Source organism: Mustelus asterias, chromosome 2, assembly GCF_964213995.1.
Source record: "Mustelus asterias chromosome 2, sMusAst1.hap1.1, whole genome shotgun sequence".
NCBI lineage: Eukaryota > Metazoa > Chordata > Chondrichthyes > Carcharhiniformes > Triakidae > Mustelus > Mustelus asterias.
In genome coordinates this window covers 158,432,738-158,460,722 of record NC_135802.1, presented here as the reverse complement: position 1 = coordinate 158,460,722, position 27,985 = coordinate 158,432,738, and the positions used below count along the sequence as shown (strand labels likewise).

General features: G+C 45.6%; 2 protein-coding genes across 4 annotated transcripts in view; one reads left to right on the top strand and one right to left on the bottom strand.

The window, feature by feature from the left end:
* Positions 1–39: 39 nt before the first annotated feature.
* Positions 40–27,593, bottom strand: exosc7 (exosome component 7). Its single transcript, XM_078199553.1, has 8 exons — positions 27,244–27,593; positions 22,368–22,469; positions 16,674–16,768; positions 13,462–13,627; positions 10,294–10,364; positions 7,683–7,806; positions 4,403–4,558; positions 40–194 (listed from the first exon to the last, which is right to left on the bottom strand). Exons 1-8 carry the CDS (start codon positions 27,298–27,300, stop codon positions 90–92), a joined length of 876 nt encoding a protein of 291 aa, XP_078055679.1. The 5' UTR covers positions 27,301–27,593; the 3' UTR covers positions 40–89.
* Positions 27,590–27,985, top strand: part of zdhhc3a (zDHHC palmitoyltransferase 3a) — a 39,969-nt gene continuing 39,573 nt past the window's right edge. For 2 of the 3 annotated variants that reach the window (XM_078199517.1, XM_078199537.1), the window contains exon 1: positions 27,641–27,985. The gene's annotated coding sequence lies outside the window, so the exon portion shown is untranslated. The other variant, XM_078199526.1, reaches the window with a different exon arrangement.

Sequence of the window (27,985 nt, the reverse complement as noted above, 5' to 3'; positions counted from 1 at the left end):
CCAGGTTAAATACTGCAAATTCTCACCAACCACATAAACCAGCATTTTAAATAAATCTTTATTAGTAAAAGCATCTACAGTGCAAAAAGTCAACCAAGAAATCCAACTTTTTGGCGTTTTTTCCCTAAACTTTCTTCTTTCTCCAAGGTGGTTTGTAATGATTTATGCAAAACTTTGCCAACTCTGTTTCCTGTCTGAGAGAGAGAGAGAGAGAAAGGTCAGCTTCATTCTGGAATCCAAAAAAATGTTGTGACTAAGGAACAATCTTCCAAATTTGCTCTGGAGGCTCCTATCACCCAGACCTGTGTGGAAACCCGCTCCCTTAATTGTGTATTAAACACAACTAAAATTCTGACTGATAGGAACATGAAGGAACTCCAAAGGAATTCTTTTATTGCTTTGACCATTTTCAAAGATGGAGAAGGTGGACAGGTAAGAAATTTCCTGATCTATAAATATAACAAGTGATACTCAACAACTCCAAAGTTAAAGTTTATTTATTAGTCACAAGTAGGTTTACAATAACACTGCAATGAAGTTACTGTGAAAATCCCCTAGTCGCCACACTCTGGCGCCTGTTCGGAAGGGAGAACTTAGCATGGCCAATTCACCTAATCTGCACATCTTTGGACTGTGGGAGGAAACCAGAGCATCTGGAGGAAACCCACGCAGATATGGGGAGAATGTGCAAACTCCACACAGACAGTGACCCAAGCCGGGAATCGAACCCGCGTCCCTGGCGTTGTGAGGCACCATGCCGCCCCAAAGAAACACTTGAATTAAATGACCTTCCCAGCGTTTTCACTCCCTTTGCCATCTTCCCCCTACCATTCATTTTCCAGATTGAGATTTCACTGCATACGGATGGACATCAAACAAAAATGTGATTCCCAAGCTAAACATCCGTGAGTCAGGTATTCCTTGCCTGCAGCGCTCTCTTGCGAGGGCAGGGACTCCCTCTCTTTTCCTTAATCCCCCTGAGCTTCAACAAAAGATACTCGATTGAGAGGCACCCACAAACAATTCTTCACTAAGATTTCTTCCCTCCGTCCATGAACATCATGGGGTGGAATTCCAGAGCACAGTAAATCAACTCTGTAGTGCATCATTCTCTGAAAGTAGGTGCTGTTACTCCCAGACACTGCAACACCCAGACACTCAGACTGAGCGAGTCTGTAATAAAAGATCTCCTATCTTACGAAGCGGTGGTGGTGAGACAGAAGGCCAGTCAATGGCTGGAGAATTCCTCTTTTCAAATATTTTGTGCAAAAACAGTAAAAGAATTCCTGAAACGTGACTGGGCCTGGAAGCTGACAGCGATTGCAACACCAGAGTAATTTACAGTGAAAACAGGAATAGTGCGAGTGAGTTTTATTACAATAAAAACAGGGCCTGGACAGGTGAAAACGATTGGAACAAAATAACCTCTCTCGCAGAGATGAGGCACAGACTGGATGGGCTGAATGGCCTCCTTTTTGTGCAGTAACCATTCTGTGATTCTGAACTACCGCATCAGGCCACATCATTGGGCAGCACAGTGGTTAGAACTGCTGTCTCACGGCGCCAGGGACCCGGGTTCAATTCCAACCTGGGGTGACTGCCTGTGTGGAGTTTGCACGTTCTCCCCGTGTCTGCGTGGGTTTCCTCCGGGTGCTCCAGTTTCCTCCCACAGTCCAAAGATGTGCGGGTTAGGTGCATTGGCCATGCTGAATTGACCTTAGTTTCAGGGGGATTAGCCGGGTAAATATGTGGGGTTATGGGGCTAGGGCCTGGGTGGGATTGTGGTCGGTGCAGACTCGATGGGCTAAATGGCCTCCTTCTGCACTGTTGGGATTTTATGATTCATTGGAGAAATAGCAAGGAAGACTCTACTCTGGACGGTGAATGGCCCAAAGTCCCTCAAACTCTCTCGCATTGATGGGTTCCTCTTACAGCCCCCGCTCCTTCCGTGAGCTCCATTCCACCACCCACCACAAACATCAAGTTCCTGTCCACAAACAGCCTGAACTTTCTCTGGCAGTATGTCCGTACACGTAACTAAAACACGATACAACTAGTGCACAATAATGTTTTGTTTGTACCAGTTCGGCGTGTCTGCATTGGGGGATGGAGCTCAGACCACAGCAGCTTAACGGAGCAGCTTTAAGCAAATCTGCGAACCTCATTTCCCATTTGCTTTTATTGAGAACAGCTTGACAATAAATGCATGCGCTTGCTTCCAGCGCTCAAACCCGCAGGCAGCCCCGCTCAAGGAGCTGAGAAGCTGCGACGCTGACAATGGGTATCTTTTTAAACTGTGCAAGTGTTACAGTTCATGGGTGGAAATATTGTTCTGCAGTGCAATATTGATTTGCAAATTATGCAGGAAACCAAATTACATTAGCCTCCAGAAATGCGTGTCCAAATCAGAGAGACAGTGAAAAGAATGTTGCTTTTGTCTGGGAACAAGAGCTGGCAAATTCAGTATTCAAGTCAGAACAAAATGCTACACGGTACAAAACAGTGAACAAGCAGCCTTCAGCTGTCAACTGGAATGGCAGCTTCGCCATTAGAACCACCAGTGATGTATACAGAGGCAACAGAGTAATACCTTCCTGTTTGCCATCACCACTGATGCAATCACAGTCATTCAATAACAGGGGGAAAGGGTTACCCAGCATTGCTAACTGGACTGTGCATTGGTAACAAATCATAGAATCCTACAGTGCAGAAGGAGGCCATTCGGCCCATCGAGTCTGCACCGAACACGATCCCACCCAGGCCCTATCCCCATAACCCCACGTATTTACCCAAGCTAGACCCGCTGGCACTAAAGGGCAATTTATCATGGCCAATCCACCTAACTCGCACATCTCTGGACTGTGGGAGGAAACCCACACAGACAGTGACCCGAGGCCGGAATTGAACCCGGATCCCTGGTGCTGTGAGGCAGCAGTGCTAACCCCTGTGCCGCCCACAAAATTATGCCGTTTTAAATTCAGATTTGAGACATGTTAACATGAAACGGGTAAGCAACATCTCATTCGTTTGGGAGCCTGAAACATTCACACTGGGAGAGATCATAGAATCCCTACAGTGCAGGAGACTATTCGGCCCATCGAGTCTGCACCGACTCTCTGACAGAGCATCCCATCCATGCGTCATTCCCATCACCCCAAGTATTTACTCCGCTCTTGGGACACTAGGGTCAATTTAGCATGGCCAATCCACCTAACCTAGACATCTAGTGTGGGAGGAAACCGGAGCACCTGGAGAAAACCCACAAAGACATGAGGAAAATGTGCAGATTCCACGCAGACAGACCTGAGGCCGGAATCAAACCCGGGTCCCTGACGCTGTGAGGCAACAGTGCTAACCACTGTGCTACCATGCCGCCCTCTAACAGCACTGAGGCTCCCTTGAGGAGAGGCAGCAATAGCAGAGAAAATTACGTTCGTCCCAGGCACCGATGCAGCACCCAGGTGTTACAAGCGCTTATCTGATGGCGATTGTTTCATGACAATGTCTGGAGCTGTAGATTTCATTCTACTTGTAAAAGCAAGTGTGTAATCTGATAGGTTGGATGGTGCTGCACACACATCCATAGCTGGGATTTAGCAAACTTATACTCTCCAAGGAATTACAAAATGAAAGGGGACTAGCTAGGATAAATGCATGGGGTTATGGGGAATGGACCTGGGTGGGATTGTGTGTTGGTGCAGACTTGATGGGCCGAATGGCCTCCTTCTGCACTGTAGGGATTCTATGATTGGGAGGGAGTGACTTTCACACAGGATAGGAATCATGTACATCCACACATCCACCTACACCACACTCGCGTGCCACTGCGCATCCAGTTAGAACAGATGTGGTGGTAGACTGATCAGTCCTTCAGTTGGGGAATGGTGGACGATGTAGCAGAGACGACAGGGGTGATTTCATCCATTCTTTTTATCCATTCAGGGGCGGCACGGTAGCACAGTGGTTAGCACTGCTGCTTCACAGCGGCAGGGACCCGGGTTCAATTCCTGGCTTGGGTCACTATCTGTGTGGAGTTTGCACGTTCTCTCCATGTCTGAGTGTGTTTCCTCCGGGTGCTCCGGTTTCCTCCCACATCCTGAAAGACGTGTTGGTTAGGGAGACTGACCCGAACAGGCGTGGGAATGTGGCGACTAGGGGAATTTCACAGTAACTTCATTGCAGTGTTAACGTAAGTCTTACTTGTGACTAGTAAATAAACTTTTCTTACGCGCAAACCAAATTCAAGTAGTGGACTATAATCGAGTTGTATATTGGGAATTTCACTGGCAGTGTTTGGTTAACTGCATCGAGAGATCGCGGAAACACGAAACATCACCACGAAACGATTGAGCTGAATGAGAACACGGCTGCCCAATCATTCCGTTAAAGCATCGATTCATACCTCTAACATTTCAAAGATACTTGCTGGATCCAAACTGCCTCCTCCAACTTTCCTGAAGCAAGTGATGGTCCCTTTGCTGGTGACAGAAACTAACAGGCTGGCCATACGGCAAACTTCCTCCTGTGAAGTGGCATCGACCACATGCCTGTGACCGATCTGCGGGAGACAAGCAACATCAGTCATACATTTACTGAGGGACTGGAGAATCTAAAACTCGCTATCCCAGTCTCAGGATAATCTCAGCCATTTCAGGCTTGGATCAGGAGAAATGTCTTCACTCAGAGGGTTGTGAATCTTGGAAATTCTCTTCCGCTGAGGGTTGTGGACGTTACATTATTGAGTATATTCAAGAGAATAGATTCTTGGGCAGTGAGATAAGGGATAAGGTGAGAAAGTGGAATTGATCCAATCACGCTCTTATCAAATGGCAAAGGAAACTTGAGAGGCCACATGGTCTATTCCTGTTCCTATTTTGGGGCCGGCACAGTGGTTAGCACTGCTGCCTCAGCGCCAGGGACCCGGGTTCGATTCCCAGCTTGGGTCACTGTCCGTGCGGAGTCTGCACATTCTCCCGGTGTCTGCGTGGGTTTCCTCCGGATGCTCCGGTTTCCTCCCACAGTCCAAATGGCGTGCTGGTTAGGTGCATTGGCCACGCTAAATTCGCCCTCAGTGTACCCGAACAGACGCCACAGTGTGGCAACTAGGGGATTTTCACAGCAACTTCATTGCAGTGTTAATGTAATCCTACTTGTGACATTAATAAATAAACTTTAAACTTTAACTTTCGTGCTCTAACATTTGAGAAGCCTGGGCCTTCCCACTGAATTCTTACAGTGCGGAAGGAGGCCATTTGGCCCATCGAGGCTGCGCCGACTCTCCAAAAGAGCATCTGACCCAGGCCCATTTCCCCTGCCTTATCCCTGTAACCCTACATATTTACCCTGCTAATCCCCTAACCTACACATCTCGGGACACTAAGGGGCAATTTAGCATGGCCAATCCATCTAACCTGCACATTTTTTGGAGTGTGGGAGGAAACTTGAGCACCCAGAGGAAACCCACGCAGACATGGGGAGGATGGGCAAACTCTACACAGACAGTGACCCAAAGCCGGGAACTGAACCGGGTCCCTGGTGCTGTGAGGCAGCAGTGCTAACTGTTTCTATGCTGTAAATACTTTGTATTACTATGTAGTACTTCTCACTTTAATACACAGATCTGAGTCACTATAGATAACTCTCTCGACATGTGTTTGCTCTGTATCAAACCAAGTGAAAGCTCTTTTATAAAATAACCAAAATTCTTTTAAAATATAAATACGGTAATGCAAGCAAACAAATTTCCAAACAGAGCAAAGCCATTTTGATGCAGCCCTATTTTGACAGGGGAATTTTAGATCTTAAACAATATTTCTAAATTTATTCTGCACTGAAAATTAAACGTTGGCACAGGAATGTATATTTTGGTCATTAGGTGTTGCTAAGTGAACCAGTGTTAGTAAACTGTCAAGTTGGGTTCCAAGTGTGGTGGCGACATCTAGTGGCTTAAATGTGACTGGCACCTCCTGATACTAATGCGTAGGCAGACTTTTGTCACCTTCCTTCACAGAGGTGTGTCATTCTCCCTCACGCCCACACTACACACTGAACTCAGCCAAAGCCGCTCAAACCTGATCACGATTTGCTGTATGAAAGGGCAAATTATAAAATGACAGAACAAGTTAGCAGTGCAGCGTATGTGATTCTAATTGAATGGCAGGACAAGGGGTTAAACGGGTGGCAGTTCATCCACATTGCTGCAACCTTTACATTCGGTGCAGGTAAACAAAAAGACCACTCACATCCAGAACAAGCTGACTTAAGACTCCCTCTCCCAAAATCATTCAAAGCAAACTGCGTTAATGCATCAGCATATTCTTAAAAGGGCACATTGACAAGAAACTACAGCAAAAGATTCAAAACCCAAGCGTCTGCAATAAACACGCATTACACATTAAAGCCCCATTGTAAACTTTTGGCTACGATCAAGTGTAGTTTTGTTGTCCTGCACTTGGTTGAAGTCATGAGGTTACACTGAGGCTTCATTTGAAGCAATTTTCTTTTAAGTGGCATCTTGGCCTTTTGGCTAAGATACAAATGAGATCAAACATTGGAGAAGGTGCAATGCCCGCTCCAATCAGCTTGGATCATGTAGATCAAGCCCAAGACAGGAAGCGGTCAGCCTGTCTTGTCAGCTTGGATCTGGAAAGTCTCACTTGCTGAGACTTTGAATTGGACTTTGATTGGAATGAATTGGATATAAACCAGAAAAATGCCCCATTGTAACCCAGCAAAGATCACAACTGAAGGTTAATAAAACATCTTCCAGAGGAGGTGGTAGAGGCGGGTACAATTACAACATTTGAAAGACATTTGGACAGGTACATGGATGGGAAAGGTTTAGAGGGATATGGACCAAACGCAGACAAATGGGACTAGTTAGAATCCCTACAATGCAGGAGGAGGCCATTCGACCCATCAAGTCTGCCCCAACCACAATCCCACCCAGGCCCTATCCCCACAACCCCAACATATTTACTCTGCTAATCCCCCTGACACTAAGGGACAACTTAGTATGGCCAATCAACCTAACCTGCACATCTTTAGTTCAGTTTAGGAAACCTGGTCGGTATGGACGAAACGGGCCGTAGGGCCTGTTTCTGCGCTGTATACCTCGATGACTCTAAGTCACCTACTTTTGTAGAAACAAAACCTACTGCAGTCCTTGGGACAAAAACATTTATAAAACATATGTTTAAGAGTGTCAGTTTTTGTCAAGTGGCCCCATAAAGGTCATTTTTGATACTGTTTCAATTCATATTTGGGACGGCACAGTGGTTAGCACTGCTGCCTCCCATCGCCAGGAATCTGGGTTCAATTCCGGCCTCGGGTCACTGTGTTTGTGGAGTTTGCACATTCTCCCCATGTCTGCGTGGGTTTCCTCCGGGTGCTCCGGTTTCCTCCCCACAGTCCAAAGATGTGCAGGTTAGGTGGATTGGCCATGGTAAATTGACCCTAGTGTCAGGGGGATTGGCTAGGGTAAATATGTGGGGTTACAGGAATAGGGCTTGGGTGGGATGGTGCAGACTCGATGGGCCGAATGGCCTCCTTCTGCACCATAGGATTCTGTACATAAACTTCAGCATGAAGATAATTATCATGTTAAACAAAATCCTCTATATGCATGCAAACAGCTAGGGGTCGTATGTTTTCACTTATAGAGTTTGTGCAAGATATCTCACTTTGCTTAAAGTGATGATGCAAGGTACATTTTCCACATCGAGACGAATGCAGTCATACGGATCATCCGAGAGCTCAATTTCCTTGGAACCTTCATCATCTTCAAGCACCCGGACCTTGGGGATTCTTGAAAAGATGCAGAAAATGAAGCGAAAGTGGTCACACTGTATCTCCTCTTTGCATAAAACAATCAGCTTTCAGTCTGGGCCATTAAGCTATCGGAGTTATTCTTTTAGTAAATGTGCGCAAGTCTCCGTCAAATCGTCAATCCCAGCTCTGACAAAAAAAGTTAGAATTGTACAGCCATGGTAACCAGGTACACACTTATCACCAAGAGGTACATGTGCGCCCGAGATCAAAGCAGGTGAGAGTTCAGATAGAGTCAACAGCGTGGAAGGTGAATCTGACGAGAAGCCAAGCATCCAGCAGGAAGGGAGAGTGGATGTGTGTGTGGAGGCTCATCCGATTATAGAATCCCTACAGTGCAGGAGGAGGCCATTCGGCCCATCGAGTCTGCACCGACAACAATCCCACCCAGACCCCACTCCCGCAACCCCACATATTTACCCTGCTAATCCCCCTGACACGAAGGGTCAATTTAGCGTGGCCAATCCACCTAACCCGCACATCTTTGGACTGTGGGAGGAAGCCTGAGCATCCTTGGGAAACCTACGCAGACACGGGGAGAACGTGCAAACTCCTCACAGACACTGACCCGAGGCTGAAATCGAACCTGGGTCCCTGGCGCTGTGAGACAGCAGTGCTAACCACTGTGCCACCGTGCCGCCCACGTCTCTCTGACGTTTCAGCAGGATAACACAAACCTTCCAGCCAAAGACAAGGCGACAGTGCATCCATGCCAGCTCATTAGCACAACATTGCAGAGGTCTGGAAATATTGCTAACTACGAGCGCACCGACGTCAAGTTATTCGACGGGCTTTCCCAGTCTCAGGATAAGATCAAAGCAAAATACTGCGGATGCTGGAATCTGAAACAAAAACAGAAAATGCTGTAAAATCTCAGCAGGTCTGACAGCATCTGTGGAGAGAGAGAATAGAGCCAACGAATAGAGCCAGCGCTCCGACAACGGGTCATCCAGACTCGAAACTTTGGCTCTATTCCCTCCCCACAGATGCTGTCAGACTTGCCGAGATTTTCCAGCATTTTCTGTTTTTGTTCAGATTGCAGCATCCGCAGTATTTTGCTTTTATCCAATGGGCTGCCTGTTTGGAAATGCTGTTTAGCTTATCAGCTATCCATGGAATCAGATCCTAAATTAATCTTACAGATCCTTATCAATATCAGACATTGTAAATTTATAATCAGCAAGCAGTTGATGGTGAATTACTGTGATATACCCGAATTGCTTCGCAACCTCTTATTTTGTCAATGAACCCTTAAAATTGAAGGGTTGCCAACTTAAATGCTGCCAGTTCATGAGAGTGGCTGTGTCAGGGAAACCCCATTAAACACACACGAGGTTAGTCGGAGAGAATAAGGTGAAGCGTGGGGTAAGCAACCAATCTTTGGCTTCGTGTTTTGAGGTTTTTCATGACGATTTGGCAAACAAGTTAACTAATTCACTCAAACAGAAAATGCTGGAAAATCTCAGCAGGTCTGACAGCATCTGTGGGGAGAGAATAGAGCCAACGTTTCGAGTCTGGATGACCCTTCGTCAAAGCAAAGAGCATCAGCAGAGATTTATACAATGAGGGTGGGGGGTATGGAATGGGACAAAGGGAATGTAAATGAGGATACAGAAGGCCATTCCACACCACCCCACCCTCATGGAATAAATCTCTGCTGATTCTCTTTGCTCTTAGTTCTGATGAAGGGTCATCCAGACTCGAAACGTTGGCTTTATTCTCTCCCCACGGATGCTGTCAGACCTGCTGAGATTTTCCAGCATTTTCTGTTTTGTTCCAGCACCCGCAGTATTTTGCTTTTAGCTAATTCACGCAATCGTTTGTGCTGATCCTAATGGGGTCGCTAGTGGCAAGTGCGAATATAACCCCGACTGGTTAACGCAATAAAATTTAACATGCCAAATTCAGACACCATTAACTCACAGACAGGGGGGGGGGGGAAGAGATGGTAGCGTAGTGGTAATGTCACTGAACTAGCAACCCAGAGGCCAGGGTTCAGATCCCACCACGGCAGCTGGTGGAATTTAAATTCAATTAATAAAATCTGAAATTGAAAGTTAGTCTCAGTAATGGTGACCCCGAGACTAACATTGATTATTCACTCATTCCCCATCGGGAAGGAAATCCGGTCTACGTGTGATTCCCAATCCACAGCAATGACTTTTATCTTCCCTGTGAAATGGCCTTTTAAGCCATTCAAGGGCAATTAGGGATGGGCACCAGTTATCTCATGGAAGAATTAAAAAACCCAGCTTGGTACGGTGCCCTTGTTGAATATTCAAATTACACGAATATAATCATTCTTAACACGATTCTTACATTCCGAAAATATAATGAACAAAGTGAGTTTTGCTGCAAGTGTTAACTGTGAGCCCAAAGTGCGGAACGTTACTCCAGCACACACAAAATAGCAAGTTGTTCTTGGCAACTTCCCCAAGACGCAAGTCCATGAAACCAATTTCTTACCTGGTATTGTGAAGTGCTGCTTTAACTGCAATGGAGATTGCATCAAAAAGATTTCCACCACACTCTAACAACTGAAAAACAGACAGATTAAAGTTAACAGTTGTATGTTACAGTCTCTTCCTTTTTAATACGTGACTCTGGGAAAGCCATGCAACACACATCATCAGGTTATATAGACTGAGCAACGGGTACAGAAAGAAATCTTAATTAGGATGTTGGCAATTTCTCCTTTAAAGTTTCAAGTTTTTAAAGTTTCAAGTTTTTAAAGTTTCAAGCTTTTAAAGTTTCAAGCTTTTAAAGTTTCAAGCTTTTAAAGTTTCAAGCTTTTAAAGTTTCAAGCTTTTAAAGTTTCAAGCTTTTAAAGTTTCAAGCTTTTAAAGTTTCAAGCTTTTAAAGTTTCAAGCTTTTAAAGTTTCAAGCTTTTAAAGTTTCAAGCTTTTAAAGTTTCAAGCTTTTAAAGTTTCAAGCTTTTAAAGTTTCAAGCTTTTAAAGTTTCAAGCTTTTAAAGTTTCAAGCTTTTAAAGTTTCAAGCTTTTAAAGTTTCAAGCTTTTAAAGTTTCAAGCTTTTAAAGTTTCAAGCTTTTAAAGTTTCAAGCTTTTAAAGTTTCAAGCTTTTAAAGTTTCAAGCTTTTAAAGTTTCAAGCTTTTAAAGTTTCAAGCTTTTAAAGTTTCAAGCTTTTAAACTTTATTTATTAGTGTCACAAGTAGGCTTACATTAACACTGCAATGAAGTTACTGTGAAAATCCCCGAGTCGCCACATTCCGGTGCCTATTCGCGAACACTGAGGGAGAATTTAGCATGGCCAATGGACCTAACCTGCACGTCTTCCAGACTGTGGGAGGAAACCGGAGCACCCGGAGGAAACCTACGCAGACACGGGGAGAACGTGCAGACTCCATACAGACAGTCACCCAAAGCCGGGATTCGAACCCGGGTCCCTGGCGCTGTGAGGCAGCAGTGCCAACCATTGTGCCACCGCGACTGAGGAAATCCATGAACAACGTTGCAAAGAGTTAACGTATTCCACAGATGAACCAGAAAGCAGGGCAAAATAAAAGGTGAGGAAAACAGCACACGTCACAACTGCAGCTGTCAATGAGTAAAACTGGATCAACATGAATGCTCACTAAATGCCAACTTGTGCCTGATATAGTGGACTGGATTTGGGGAGTCAGGAGATGAGTTATTAGCTGCAGAATTCCCAGCTTGCTCTTGTAACCACAGCATTTGAATGGGTGGTGCAGTTAAGGTGTCCATGGTAACCCTCAGTATGTTGATGCTGGGTCTTTGCCCGGTATAATAATTCACATATTTCAACGATTGCAAAATTTGCCGGCTTTGCGTCGTTCTTTCATTCAAATATTACTTCAGGAAATGAATTCTGGTGGTTGGATGTGACAGCTTGATGGTTATAACATTGGCGTATGCTTGTTGGGCTGTGTATACATGCAGTATCAAATCTCTGGCTGGCTGTTCCTGGTTCTTTGAAACGGAAGTGTATTTTTTTCCCTGTAAAATCGTTAGCTTGGATTACGGGAATCATCTTTTAATAGAAACAGTTACCATGGGAACACACAGGTTTACCCAGGGAGTCAGGAACGTGAGCTAATCTCTCTGGTTCTCCTTCAGTTTTCCTGCTGAACCCATTGTGTTTTCTCAAGTCTGGCAATGTGTTGCACTAACTTTTTCAGCTGTTTTGGGGCAGGCCTGTGTACACATTCAGGAGCAGCTGTTTTACACACTTCTGGATATTCCTGCAATCTTATTACATGAAGCAGGATACAGGCTAGTCCTCAGAGAGTCGAATCGCGGTGCCCTTTCAGTAAGATTTAAAAGTACACTGAGGGGCAACTTTTCCACACAGAGGGTGGTGCGTATATGGAATGAGCTCCAGAGGAGGTGGTAGAGGCTGGTACGATTACAACATTTAAAAGGCATTTGGACAGGTACATGATAGGAAATCTTTAGAGGGATATGGACCTAATGCAGTCAAATGGGACTAGTTCAGTTTAGGAAACTTGGTCGGCATGAACAAGCTAGGCCGAAGGGCCTGTTTCCGTGCTGTATATCTCTATGCCTCTTGTCATCTTGTTAAAACAGACCATTTCTAATGTTAAAAAGAAACTAATCCAATATCAGAGACGAATGAATCATAGAATCCCTACAGTGCAGAAGGAGGCCATTTGGCCCATCAAACCTGCACGGACAACAATCCCACCCAGGCCCTATCCCCATAACCCCATGTATTTACCTTGCTAGTTCCCCGGACACTATGGGGAAATTTAACATGGCCAATCCACCAAACCCGCACATCTTTGGACTGTGGGAGGAAACCGGAGCACCCGGAGGAAACCCATGCAGACACGGGGAGAACGTGCACACTCCACACAGACAGACAGTCACCTAAGGTTGGTTTCATAGCTCCTTGAAAGTGGAGTCACAGGTAGACAGGGTGGTGAAGAAGGCATTCGGCATGCTTGGTTTCATTGGTCAGAACATTGAATACAGGAGTTGGGATGTCTTGTTGAAGTTGTACAAGACATTGGTAAGGCCACACTTGGAATACTGTGTACAGTTCTGGTCACCCTATTATAGAAGGGATATTATTAAACTAGAAAGTGTGCAGAAAAGATTTACTAGGATGCTATTGGGACTTGATGGTTTGAGTTATAAGGAGAGGCTGGATAGACTGGGACTATTTTCCATGGAGCATCGGAGGCTTAGGGGTGATCTTATAGAGGTCTATAAAATAATGAGGGGCACAGATCAGCTAGATAATCAATATCTTTTTCCAAAGGTAGGGGAGTCTAAAACTAGAGGGCATAGGTTTAAGATGAGAGGGGAGAGATACAAAAGCGTTCAGAGGGGTAATTTTTTCACACAGAGGGCGGTGTGTCTGGAACGAGCTGCCAGAGGTAGTAGTAGAGGCAGGTACAATTTTGTCTTTTAAAAAGCATTTAGAAAGTTACATGGGTAAGATGGGTATAGAGGGATATGGGCCAAATGTGGACAATTGGGATTAGCTCAGTGGTAAAATATGGGTGGCATGGACAAGTTGGGCCGAAGGGCCTGTTTCCATGCTGTAAACCTCTATAACTCCATTCCTTTTTGATTTTCCTTTATTTAAACAAACACATCTTTTTGCTTTCTGGGGAAAAAAAACCTACCAGTACATCTACGTAGAGGATCCAGCAGTGCTCCCTGGGAGTAATACACAGTGTCTTCAGCTGCAAGCTACTGCTGTTATCAAACACTCTGTACAGGGTGTTGGCGATTTCTGTACCAAGGTCTTCCCCTCCACGACCTTCAAACTCGGGGGTTGCATTGGCAGAGCTAATAAGCAAAGACACATTTAAAACAACTCACCAACGCCGCGTGCAGAGGCTAGGAAAATATTGCAATTTGTTTTATAGGTCAACTTTCTAATTTAAAAAAAAGGAGTGAGAACAACTTCATCTGATCCCAGTTTTCATTCGAGTCTCACTTGGCAGCGAAACAAACCCATTTTGGAGAGTGCTCTACTATCACCCTCCAGTGGTATATTCATGGAATTACAATTCAAAAACATGCATGCTCACTGCACTGTTTAATTCTTCCAAACCCTTTAATCCTTCATGCAGCAACTTGTATTTATACACTGCCATTGAGATAATAAAAAGGTCCTTCACAGGAACATTTGAGACCGATTTTGAGGGCGGCACAGTAGCACAGTGGTTAGCACTGCTGCTTCACAGCTCCAGGGACCTGGGCTCGATTCCCGGCTTGGGTCACTGTCTCTGTGGAGTTTGCACATTCTCCTCGTGTCTGCGTGGGTTTCCTCCGGGTGCTCCGGTTTCCTCCCACAGTCCAAAGATGTGCGGGTTAGGTTGATTGGCCATGCTAAAATTGCCCCTTAGTGTCCTGGGATGCGTAGATTAGAGGGATTAGCGGGTAAAATATGTAGGGATATGGGGGTAGGGCCTGGGTGGGATGGTGGTCGGTGCAGACTCGATGGGCCGAATGGCTTCTTTCTGTATTTCTGGGTTTCTATGATTTCTATGATTCACATAAGAACATACACTGAGATTTTCCAGCGTTCTGTTTTTGTTTCAGATTCCAGCATCTGCAGTATTTTGCGTTTACATAAGAACACGTTGGGGCTGAAGGCCAAAAGCTTGGTTAAAGAGGTAGAAAAGCATCTTAAAAGGAGAGAGGGGGTGAGGTGGAGAGCAGAGAGAGGAAATTGCAGAGATTAGGACCTCGGCAATTGAAGGCACAGCTGCTAATGGGCGGAGCAATAAAATTCCAGGGTGCTCGAGAGGTCCGATATGGAGCACTGCAGTTAACTGTGGAGCTGGAGGACCAGAACTGCACACAGTATTCCAAGTGTGACCTTACCAATGTCTTGTACAACTTCAACAAGACGTCCCAACTCCTGTATTCAATGTTCTGACCAATGAAACCAAGGGATATTATTAAATTAGAAAGAGTGCAGTTACTAGGATGCTACCGGGACTTGATGGTTTGAGTTATAAGGAGAGGCTGGATAGACTGGGACATTTTTCCCTGGAGCGTAGGAGGTTATGGGGTGATCTTATAGAGATTTATAAATAATGAGGGGCACAGATCAGCTAGACAGTCAACATCTTTTCCCAAAGGTAAGGAAGTCTAAAGCTAGAGGGCACAGGTTTAAGGTGAGAGGGGAGAGATACAAAAGGGTCCAGAGGGGCAATTTTTTCACACAGAGGGTGGTGAGTGTCTGGAACAAGTTGCCAGAGGCAGTAGTAGAGGCAGGTACAATTTTGTCCTTTAAAAAGCATTTGGACAGTTACATGGGTAAGATGGGTATAAAGGGATATGGGCCAAACGCGGGCAACTGGGACTCGCTTCGTGGTTAAAAAATGGGCAGCATGGACAAGTTGGGCCGAAGGGCCTGTTTCCATGCTGTAAACCTCTATGACTCTATGGAAGAGCTGAGGGAAAGGTGAGGTCACAGATGAATTTGAAAGCAAGCTTGAGGATTTAAAAAATCAAGCTGATGCTCAGCATGGAACCAATACAGGTCAATGAGCAGAGGGACGATAGGGGAACGGGATTTAGAACGAGTTAGGATATTGGCAGCTGAGTTTGGATGGCCTCAAGTTTACGTATGGTGCAAGATGGGAGGCCAGCCAGGAGCATATGCAGAGGGACAAGTCGAGTGGTAACAAAGAATTGTATTTGGAAAGACGGAGGATGAGGGGAGACTTAATAGAGGTGTATAAAATTATGAAAGGCATAGATAGGGTGAACGGTGGGAAGCTTTTCCCCAGGTCGGTGGTGACGTTCACGAGGGGTCATAGGTTCAAGGTGAAGGGGGGAGGTTTAACACAGATATCAGAAGGACATATTTTACACAGAGGGTGCTGGGGGCCTGGAATGCGCTGCCAGGCAAGGTGGTGGAGGCGGACACACTGGGAACGTTTAAGACTTATCTAGATAGCCACATGAACGGAATGGGAATGGAGGGATACAAAAGAATGGTCTAGTTTGGACCAGGGAGCGGCGCGGGCTTGGAGGGCCGAAGGGCCTGTTCCTGTGCTGTATTGTTCTTTGTTCTTCTTTGTGGATAAGGGTGCTTTTCCCCCTCACCTGATTCTCACATCTTTTCAGACAGCTCTTTACAGAATCACAGAATTGTTATAGTACAGAAGGAGGCCATTCAGCCCATCGTGCCTGCACGAGCTCTTCAAAAGAATAATTAATTAACGTCATTCTCTTGCCTTCTCCCCATAATCCTGCACATTCTTCCTCTTCAATCGAACCTGCCTCCACCACACTCAGGCAGTGCATTCTAGACCTTAACCACTCGCTGATTGAAAAGATTTATCCTCAGGTCGCTTTTGCTTCCCCTGCCAATTACTTTAAAAAGTTTAAAGTTGATTTATTCGTGTCACAAGTAGGCTTAAATTAACACTGCAATGACGCTATTGTGAAAATTCCCCAGTCGCCACGTTCCGGCGCCTGTTCGGGTACACTGAGGGAGAATTTAGCACGGCCAATGCACCCTAACCAGCATGTCTTGCAGATTGTGGGAGGAAACCGGAGCACCCGGAGGAAACCCACGCAGACACGGGGAGAATGTGCAGACTCTGCACAGACAGTGACCCAAGCCAGGAATCGAACCCAGGTCCCTGGCACTGTGAGGCAGCAGCGCTAACCATTGTGCCACCGTGCCATCCAATTACTTTAAATCTGCGTCCTCTCCTTTCGTGAGTGGGACCAGTTTCTCCCTATTCACTCTGTCCCGAGCCCTCACGATTTTAAATACAAATGAAATGGATCATTATGGTGCTTGCCTTGAGCACTAGCACCAACCCTGCTTTGTCCCTTTCAAACTTTTACTTGGCACACATCTTACCAGTCTACAAAGAATTCCAAGAAGCCTTCATTTGGTCTTTCCAGTTTGGGAGTGCCCATTTCCGCTTTAACACCCACCAGAATATCTGTGTGACCCTGTGAAAATACACAAACAGCTTAAGTACTTCTCCAATACATCAACTCTGGTGGTATATTAAGAAGCAGTATCACCATTCGCACCCTCTTAACAATTAACCAACGTGTTTAACATGCCTATTGCTTAATCTTAAAGTTTATTTATTAGTGTCATAAGTAGGCTTACATTAACACTACAATGAAGTCACTGTGAAAACCCCCTAGCGACCCAAACCGGTCAATTTTGTTGTTCACCTTGTGGCTACAGGCATCATTATCATCAGGAGAGTGAAGGAGCATCGCATCTGATACTTCTATCTGGGGCGGCACTGCTGCCTCACAGCATCAGGGACTCGGGTTCGATTCCCGGCTCGGGTCACTGTCTGTGCGGAGTCTGCACGTTCTCCCTGTGTCTGCGTGGGTTTCCTCCGGGTGCTCCGGTTTCCTCCCACAGTCCGAAAGATGTGCAGGTTTAGCATTGGCCATGCTAAATCCTCCCTCTGTGTACCCGAACAGGCGCCGGAATGTGGCAACGAGGGGATTTTCATAGTAACTTCATTGCAGTGTTAATGTAAGCCTACTCATGATACTAAAAAATAAACTTTAAACTTTGTTTCAGTGCATCTGGTGCAATGACCTCTCTGGTGGTGACGCTTTGCTAAGAACCAGCATGTAGTCCTTACTGTTTAGCTGCCATCCAAGCACACTGGTCAGCTCCTTCTACAAATAAACTCCAGCCTGGTCCTGGAGATCAGGTTTCTCTGACTACTTGTCCAAGCTGGCCCAGACATGTATAAACACGGTGTCCTCTTTTACCCCAAGATAAACTTCAAGTTGTCAAAATGAATTATTTATTTCCACCATGAGATTGCGAACCTCCAGCTCGTCTCAATCTACGAGTGCTAAATCCTTTTACGCCTCAGATTCTGAATGCTACAGGTCTGTTTCAAGGACCCCCTGAAAGCAACACACTCAGACACTTTACACTCACTTTTATCCAAAAGCAAGCATTCATTTTCTAATAGTCTGAAACATGCTTGATGGTGCTGGGACCTACTGCATGTTTGCTGCCTCACCCTTTTAACCAGTTCCTGCCTTATTGTAGGCTTTTATTTCATTCAAATCCATTCGGGCACCATGGAAAGACATGAAATTGGTTTAATTTAACAAGCTGTCGGTCTTTACAGGTTACTCCTGCCTACCATCTACCAATAGGGTTCACATTTACAAATGGATCTTTCCTACTGCTGTGATAAAAGGGGTTTTGCCTAATGAATTATGCTTTGAACTGTAGTAACTTCTCCCCATAACACATTGAGGGTTTGGACCTGGGACACCACACTGAGAGTTTAGACTTTCTCCCCATAACATACCTTTGACAAGGTACCGCATGGTAGGTTGTTGCATAAAGTTAAATCTCATGGGATCCAGGGTGAGGTATCTAAATGGATACAAAATTGGCTTCGTTGTAGAGAGTTGTTTTTCAAACTGGAGGCCTGTGACCAGCGGTGTGCCTCAGGGATCAGTGCTGGGTCCACTGTTATTTGTCATTTATATTAATGATTTGGATGAGAATATAGGAGGCATGGTTAGTAAGTTTGCAGATGACACCAAGATTGGTGGCAAAGTGGATAGTGAAGAAAGTTATCTCCAATTGCAACGGGCTCTTGATCAATTGGGCCAGTGGGCTGACGAATGGCAGATGCAGTTTAATTTAGACAAATGCGAGGTGATGCATTTTGGGAGATTGAACCAGGGCAGGACTTACTCAGTTAATGGTAGGGCGTTGGGGAGAGTTACAGAACAAAGAGATCTCGGGGTACAGGTTCATAGCTCCTTGAAAGTGGAGTCACAGGTGGACAGAGTGGTGAAGAAGGCATTCGGCATGCTTGGTTTCATTGGTCAGAACATTGAATACAGGAGTTGGGACGTCTTGTTGAAGTTGTACAAGACATTGGCAAGGCCACACTTGGAATACTGTGTGCAATTCTGGTCACCCTATTATAGAAAGGATATTATTAAACTAGAAAGAGTGCAGAAAAGATTTACTCGGATGCTACATGGACTTGATGGTTTGAGTTAGAAGGAGAGGCTGAATAGACTGGGACTATTTTCTCTGCAGCGCAGGAGGCTGAGGGGTGACCTTATAGAGGTCTATAAATTAATGAGGGGCACAGATCAGCTAGATAGTCAATATCTTTTCCCAAAGGTAGGGGAGTCTAAAACTAGAGGGCATAGGTTGAAGATGAGAGGGGAGAGATACAAAAGGGTCCAGAGGGGCACTTTTTTCACACAGAGGATGGTGAGTGTCTGGAACAAACTGCCAGAGGTAGTAGTAGAGGTGGGTACAATTTTGTCTTTTAAAAAGCATTTAGACAGTTGCATGGGTACGATGGGTATAGAGGGATATGGGCCAAATGTGGGCAATTGGGATTAGCTTAGGGGTTTTTAAAAAAAGGGCAGCATGGACAAGTTGGGCCGAAGGGCCTGTTTCCATGTTGTAAACCTCTATAACTCTATGACTAACTTTTACATAAACAAAAGCAAACTTAAAGTGGATTCTTGGTCTGACACAGACATAGAATCATAGAATCTTACAGCGCAGGAGGCCATTCGGCCCATCGAGTCTGCACCGACCACAATCCCACCCAGGCCCTATCCCCATAACTCCATGCATTTACCCTACCCTAGCATCTACATGATGTGCTGAAAGACCTCATTCTGTATTGCATCATTCTATGTCTCACTCCTGGCTCTGTTTTAGAAGAAAACTGTACTTGCCTCAAAGCTTAGAGCAGCCCTGACCAGTTAAACACAGGATGTGAGCTGAATGCTGGTCATAGACTAAGGTCGGTACCTTCAGCAGCAGCCTAGCAACACTGGACCCGTTCCAACCTCGCAAAATGTGCATTTGGCACAGAGGGAACTTCTTGGAATTTTTTTTTAAAGAATCGGTTTCAACAATCTCCTGTATGATACTGAATAAACAATACACTTATCTATTTATATAGTGTTGACATGCCTTTAATTCCCAAACGTGCTCATCAGCAGACCTCCAAAGTTTCGTCAATATTTGGTGAAATGAAAAGTCGAATCATTCTCATGCAAGGTTAGTTGCTTTACCCAGAACACAAATTAAACCTGCACTGTGTATAAACAGCACCCTACACTGTAAACACTTTAACTCAAACATTCAAAGCAGATCTTTATTACAGCATATTTCTGAAAATAGATTATTGCCTTGGTAAGAGTCCAAACTCACTTTTTTTAAATAACTACAGACCTTGGAGTTTGTGGTGTTTTTTTCTGTGGCTGGTGGCAACCAATGTGTCTCTCTCTCTGTTCATTTGATTTGTCACATGTATTGGAATACAGTGAAAAGTATTGTTTCTTAAAGTTTATTTATTAATGTCACAAGCAGGCTTACATTCACACTGCAATGAAGTTACTGTGAAAATCCCCTAGTCGCCACACGCCAGCCCCTGTTGGGGAACACTGAGGGAGAATTTAGCACGGTCAGTGCACCGAGCCAGCACGTCTTTTGGACTGAGAGAGGAAACTGGTGCACTTGGAGGAAACTCACACAGACACAGGGAGAATGGCAGACTCTGCACAGTGACCCAAGTCGGGAATTGAACCCGGGTCCCTGGCGCTGTGAAGCAGCAGTGTTGTCCACTTGTGCACTATACAGACAAAACTTACTCTTCATGGAGTAGATAGGGGAGAAGAAAAGGAGGGGGTGCAGAATATAGTGCTATAGTCATATAGGGTGTAGTGGAAGATCAACTTAATATAAGGTTGGTCCATTCAAAAATCTGATGGCAGCAGGGAAGAAGCTGTTCTTGAGTCGGTTGGTACAGGACCTCAGACTTTTGTCTTCTTCATTCTTACTCGTAAGAAGTAACAATTATGTTTAAATCAATGATTTTACAACATTCATTTTTGGGAAACAAACTTGCATTTAGTACACAGCCAGGCCACGGACATGCGAGGCAGAGTTCTTGCAAATTAAGTTGATGAGGCGCCTTGGGAATGCAATTGAAAGTGGGACATTTACTCAGACCAGCACAGGGCTATGCTCCACATAACAGACTGGTCTGTATCACCAGAGAATATGTCCACAGGCTCACCACTTTTTGGGTGAAGAAATATCTCCTCATCTCCGTCCTAAATGGTCTACCCCGAATCCTCAGACTGTGACCCTGGTTCTGGACTCCGCCACCAGCGCCTGCATCTACCCTGTCTAGTCCTGTTAGAATTTTATAAGTCTCTATGCGATCCCCCCTCATTCGTCTGAACTCCAGCGAAAACAATCCTAACCTGGTCAACCTCTCCTCATACATCAGTCCCACCATCCCCAGCCTGGTAAACCTTCGCTGCACTCGAGAGAGAGCAAGAACATTGTTCCACAGAAAAGAAGACCAAGACTGCACACAATATTCTAAGTGTGGCCTCACCAAGACCCTGTATAATTGCAACAACACATCCCTGCTCCTGTACTCGAAACCCTCGCAATGAAGGCCAACATACCATTTGCCTTCTTTGTTAGAAATGTATCTCTGGCTTGGATTTCTCCAGCCGCTGCCTCTGAACAAGCCAACAGTCAGATTCTTGTCTTTTACTGTTAAGAGTTTTTTTTTTTAAAGCATGCCCAGTAATCACCAAGTCAGACATGAGCTTCTGCCATGGTTAAACGAAGCTCTCCGAGTCTCCCGCTGAATTTTATCAGGTGGCAGTCTTCAATGATGTGAGTCATTGATTGTGGGGGACACCAGAGCTGCAGTCCGGGTTCTCTGCAAGGTCCCACTTGTGCCAATTTGCTGCACAAAGGCCGTGGCCAGTGCGGAGATGGTTGAGGAGTGTCCAGCGTTGGCGTGGTGAGGTTGAAGCTGGGTGGGCAGGCTATGGGATCTATGATGACTATTAAGAGTCAAGAGACTATATAAATTGAGGGAAGCCACCTACTAGGAGTCAGACATTACTTTCAGATTACTGATCCAGGATGAACATAAATACTGGTGTCAATTCCAAAAGTCAAGGTGCCAATGCTGCCCGGATCACCTTCCACAGTTGGCACAGAATTCCCTAAAATTGTTTTTGGATTTTCTGTGCACACAAGATTGTATCACTGAATTTATAGGTAAGCAGCCTTTAAATACACGCCCCAAATGAACCCCTTTAAATAAAATCTATTGGGAAGCACGGACAGATTTATTTGGGGCGGCAAGGTGGCACAGCAGTTAGCACTGCTGCCTCACAGCGCCAGGGACCCGGGTTCAATTCCGGCCTCGGGTCACTGTCTGTGTGGAGTTTGCACATTCTCCCCGTGTCTGTGTGGGCTTCCTCCGGGTGCTCCAGTTTCCTCCCACAGTCCAAAGGTGTGCAGGTTAGGTGGATTGGCCATGTTAAATTGTCCCTTAGTGCCAGGGGGACTAGCAAGGGTAAATAGGGATTACGGGGATAGGGCTTGGGTAGGTTGGTGCAGATGGGCCGAATGGCGTCCTTCTGCATTGTAAGGAATCTGTGAAATCACTATATACATTCCAGAGGCAATTTTGCTGGAAAGGCAAATAAAATATTGTGATAAACTTTCCAAAAGATTTAGAATAAAAGTCCTTACAATTTTCACTCTGGCAGATCCACTTGTGTTCGACACCACGTCTGTTTCTATTTCGATATGTCTATAATCTTCACAGCCACGACCATCAATCCGCAAATCATCCTGAACGGAAATTGGAAAAAGTCACTCACAGCATCAATTCCCAACTGAAAAACACATGCATATTACACATACAAACGGAACAATATTTCCGTAACTATGTGCCAAATAGACAGATAGGTGTAACTATTCAGCAATGCCACAAGCTTAGTTTTATCTTTACACCAATTAATTAGCTGAAATTACTTGTCAGAGTTGCTGGAGCTCAAGTCGACAATTGGACGAAAAACTAAATTATTTTTGATTTATTATTGTCACATGTATTAACATACAGTGAAAAGTATTGCTTCTTGCGCGCTATTCAGACAAAGCATACCGTTCATAGAGAAGGAAAGGAGAGTGCAGAATGTAGTGTTACAATCATAGCTAGGATGTAGAGAAAGATCAACTCAGTGCAAGTTAAATCCATTCAAAGGTCTGACAGCAGCAGGGAAGAAGCTGTTCTTGAGTCGGTTGGTACGTGACCTCAGACTTTTGTATCTTTTTCCCGACGGAAGGTGGAGGAAGAGAGAATGTCTGGGGTGCGTGGGGTCCTTAATTATGCTGGCTGCTTTGCTGAGGCAACAGGAAGTGTAGACAGAGTCAATGGATGGGAGGCTGGTTTGCGTGATGGATTGGGCTACGTTCACAAACTTTTGCAGTTCCTTGCGGTCTTGGGCAGAGCAGGAGCCCATACCAAGCTGTGATACAGCCAGAAAGAATGCTTTCTATTTACCAATGAATAGGCTACAAGGCAGTACTCACACCTGGACAAAAATACTAAAACAACAGCTTAACATAATCATTAGCAAAAAGGTTAAAACTCATCAACTGTAACAACACAACAACTTAATGGCCCAGTAGCTTTTCTCAGAAGCAAGAGACCATTACAAGCGAGATTTGAGAGTGGAAGATTGGAAGAGAAAAAAAGTGCTAGAAGCACTCAGCATCTGCAGAGAAGACAAAGCTAATTCTGCAGGTTTAATTGTTCCAACATTGGCTGACATCTTCGAAGACCTGCAATTCCAACTCTGAAATTCCCTCCCTAAATCCTTCCACCTCTCTCTGCTCTTTTAAGACACTTCATAAAACCTCACTTTTTGACCACTTGTCCTTATATGCTAGCGTCACATTCTTGTTTTGATAACTTACATCTTGTGGTACCCAGAACTGCAACATTTTGACAAATGTTTAAGCTTACATTGTGTGAAATTATGCACATCGCTCCAGAATGATAGTGTTTGGTACACAGACTACTCTGCAAGTGTGTGCAATGTGGCATCGTAGAAACATAGAAATTAATACATGTACTCAAAAACACTAAAATCGCCGGCACCAATGCACCTCTCCCCGATGGGCTCATTGCATTCTACGCCTTGAGCAAGAGGTCAGTGAGAGCACACCCTCCACCCCAGAAGCCTCGGACGAACCTGTATCCGAGATCACCATCGCAAATGTCAGAGCAGCTTTTCTCAAAGGTCAACCGATGGAAAGCGACTGGCCCGGATGGGGTACCCGGACGAGCACTCAAATCCTGCACGGACCAGCTGGCGGGGGTATTCACAGACATTTTCAATCTCTCTTTACAACAATCTGAGGTCCCTATCTGCTTCAAGAAGATGACCATTATCACGGTACCGAAGAAAAGCCAGGCAGCATGCCTTAATGACTATAGTCCGGTGGTTCTGACATCCAACATTATGAAGTGCCTCGAAAGGTTAGTCAAGGCACAGATCAATTTCAGCCACTCGGACGACCTGGATCCACTACAGTTTGCCTACCACTGCAACAGGGCCACAGCAGACGCCATCTCCCTGGCCTTGCACTCAACCCTGGAACACCTAGATAACAAGGACACCTATGCCAGACTCCTATTATTGACTACAGCTCAGCCTTCAACACCATTATTCCTACGAAACTCATCTCCAAACTCCGTGGCCGAGGGCTCAGCTCCTCCCTCTGCAACTGGATCCTGAACTTCCTAACCCACAGACGGCAATCAATAAGTACAGGCAACACCTCCTCCACGATCATCATCAACACCAGTGCCACACAAGGCTGTGTCCTCAGCCCCCTGCTATACTCCTTTGCACCTATGACTGTGTGGCCAAATTCCTCTCCAACTCGATTTTCAAGTTTGCTGATGACATTACCATATTAGGTCAGATCTCAAACAATGACGAGACAGAGTACAGGAATGAGATGGAGAATCTGGTGAACTGGTGCGATGATGTTAATCTCTCCCTCAATGTCAACAAATCGAAGGATATAGTCATTGACTTCTGGAAGCTTAAAGGAGAACATGCCCCTGTCTACATCAATGGAAGTAAGAAGTCTCACAACACCATGTTAAAGTCCAACAGGTTTATTTGGTAGCACAAGCTTTCGGAGTGTCGCTCCTTCTTCAAGTGAGTGAGACTCGAGGAGCAACACTCCGAAAGCTTGTGCTATCAAATAAACCTGTTGGACTTTAACCTAGAGTTGTGAAACTTCTTACTGTGCTTACCCCAGTCCAACGCCGGCATCTCCACATCATACATCAATGGGGACAGCCGAAGTAGAAATAGTCAAGAGCTTCAAGTCTTTAGGTGTCCAGATCACCAACAACCCGTCCTTGTCCCCCCCATGCTGAAACTATAGTTAAGAAAGCCCACCAACGCCTCTGCTTTCTCAGAAGACTAAGGAAATTTGGCATGTCAGCTACGACTCTCACCAACCTTTACAGATGCACCATAGAAAGCATTCTTTCTGGTTGTATCACAGCTTGGTATGGCTCCTGCTCTGCCCAAGACTGCAAGAAACTACAAAATGTTGTGAATGTAGCCCAATCCATCACGCAAACCAGCCTCCCATCCATTGACTCTGTCTACACTTCCCACTGCCTCGGCCAGCATAATTAAGGACCCCACGCACCATGGACATTCTCTCTTCCACTTTCCTCCGTTGGGAAAAAGATACAAAAGTCTGAGGTCATGTACCAACCGACACAAGAACAGCTTCTTCCCTGCTGCCATCAGACTTTTGAATGGACCTACCTTGCATTAAGTTGATCTTTCTCTACACCCTAGCTATGACTGTAACACTACATTCTGCACCCTCTCCTTCTCTATGAACAGTATGCTTTGTCTATATAGCGTGCAAGAAACAATACTTTTCACTGTATATAATACATGTGACAATAACAAATCAATCTAAAGATCACAAATCTTGTTGAGATAACATAACAATGCTTGGGGGCTGGTTAGATCAATTGGTTCAGGATGCCAACAGGGTGGCTTCAATTCTCCTCCCAACTGAAGTAAACTTTAAAGTAAAATCTGCTTCCTCACCCTGCCCCAAAATTGATGTGGAGTAGTGCCACTCAGGCTGTATAACCAATTGTCCCTCAAACGGAAAGGGATGTCTATGTGGTCCTCCATGGACCAGCCTAATTACTAACTACCAGCCAACATACCAATAACACTCTGGGATATTTTATTGTATGACAAGTACTTTACAAATACAATAATATAAACAAAATACTGCAGATGGTGGAATTTGAAATAAGAACACAGGATGCTGAAAAAACCCAGCCAGTCTGACAGCATCTGTAGGGAGAGAAAGCAGAGTTAATGTTGTGTCAATTTGGCTCTTCATGAGGACTAAAGAGAGGAAGAATTTGTTGAATATTAAACTGCAGCTGTGAGAGATTCCAACAAGGTGCAGCAACTTTAAAAAAAAAGACAGAGGTGTGGGCATATGTGGGATGTATTTTTAAAAGTGTTTGAGATGGAGGAGAAAGGTCACAATCTAAAGTTCAACTCAATGTTGCGTCTTGAGGGCTGTAACATGTCAAATCAGAAGATGAGGTGCTGCTCCTCCAGTTTGTGTTGGGCTTCAATGGAGCATTGCAGCAGGCCAAGGGCAGACATGGGAGCAAAGTGCTGAGTTAAAATGGAAAGCAACGGGAAGGTTGGAGTCAGGTTTTTTGATTTGATTTATTATTGTCACATGTATTAGCATATAGTGAAAAGCATTGTTCCTTACATACTATACAAAGCATACCGTTCATGGAGAAAGAAACAAGAGAATGTATAGCACGCAAGAAACAATACTTTTACAGTCATAGCTAGGGTGTAGAGAAAGATCAACTTAATGCAAGGCAAGTCCATTCAAAAGTCTGACAGCTGCAGGGAAGAAGCTGTTCTTGAGTCGGTTGGTACCTGACCTCAGACTTTTGTATCTTTTTCCCGACGGAAGAAGGTGGAAGAGAGAATGTCCGGGGTGTGTGGGGTCCTTGATTGTGCTGGCTGCTTTGCTGAGGCAGCGGGAAGTGTAGACAGAGTCAATGGATAGGAAGTTGGTTGCGTGATGGATTGGGCTACATTCGCAACCTTTAGTAGTTCCTTGCAGTCTTAGTCAGAGCAGGAGCCATACCAAGCTGTGACACAACCAGGAAGAATGCTTTCTACAGTGCATCTGTAAAAGTTGATGAGAGTCATAGATGACATGCCAAATTTCCTGAGAAAGTAGAGACACAGGGGTTTGCGGACCGAGCAAAGGTGTTCCATCCAGTTGGCGTTTAGTCTCCACTATGCAGAGGAGACCGCATTGGGAGCGGCGAATACAGTGGGCCAAATTGAAGGAGGTGCCAGTGAAATGCTGCGTAACCTGTGAGGTGTGTTTGGGGCATCAGACAGTGAGGTGAAGGTGTTACACCTTCTGCCCATTGTAATGGGAAGGTGGTGTGGGATGGGGAGTTGTTGAATGCGGCAGCTTTACTGAGTGAGGGTTGGGGGTGAGGCGCCCCAGCTCCTACCTGCACCCCGTGCATCACATAGACTTTCTCCGCCTCGCTCAGCACCACGGTGGCCATGTTCCCAAATATGTCATCACCCCGCGACCCGCCCGTGACGTCATCTCCCTACGACGTGCCCGTGACGTCACCGTCTCTCCGTCTGCATGCGCAGACCCCTGCCGCCCGCGCCTGACCTCACGCGTCGGCCAACCGTCATTCTTCCCAGCGGGGAAGATTTTAAATCAGCGTCCGGTTCTGCGACCGCCAGTCGCCTGGATGGTCAGCGAATGTGCTGAAAATGAATTGTAATGCCGCCCGCATGAACAGCTGTTTTTGTTGTTGTTGGCGATCGTTTCTGACGTGAGGGGACCGGAAGTGTGCGTCAGTTCCGGTCCCACCCTCCATTTCCGCTTCCGGTGCCCCTTCTCACAGTGTCCAGGGTAACGGGCGGCGCCGCGGCGACTTTGGTTCCCGCTCCAGCTGCCCGGCTCCCCGAGGCAATCTAGGGGAGGAGAGGGGGGGAAGGTATAGCGAGAGGCGGTGCGGGTGTCTTCCCGGGCCCGGGGTCTGCTGCCCATCTCCCCCCCCCCCCCCCCACCCGAGGGCAGGGCGGGCCTCGGCCTTCATGCAGCCTGAGGCTCCGAGCCGCCTGAGGAGCGGTGGCGGCTCCGCTGTGCCAGCCTGAGGGATCCCGGCTTCACGTTGCCCTTGTTCTGAATGGGATAGGATGGGATAGGGCCGAAAAGAAGCAAAGGTTTAACTG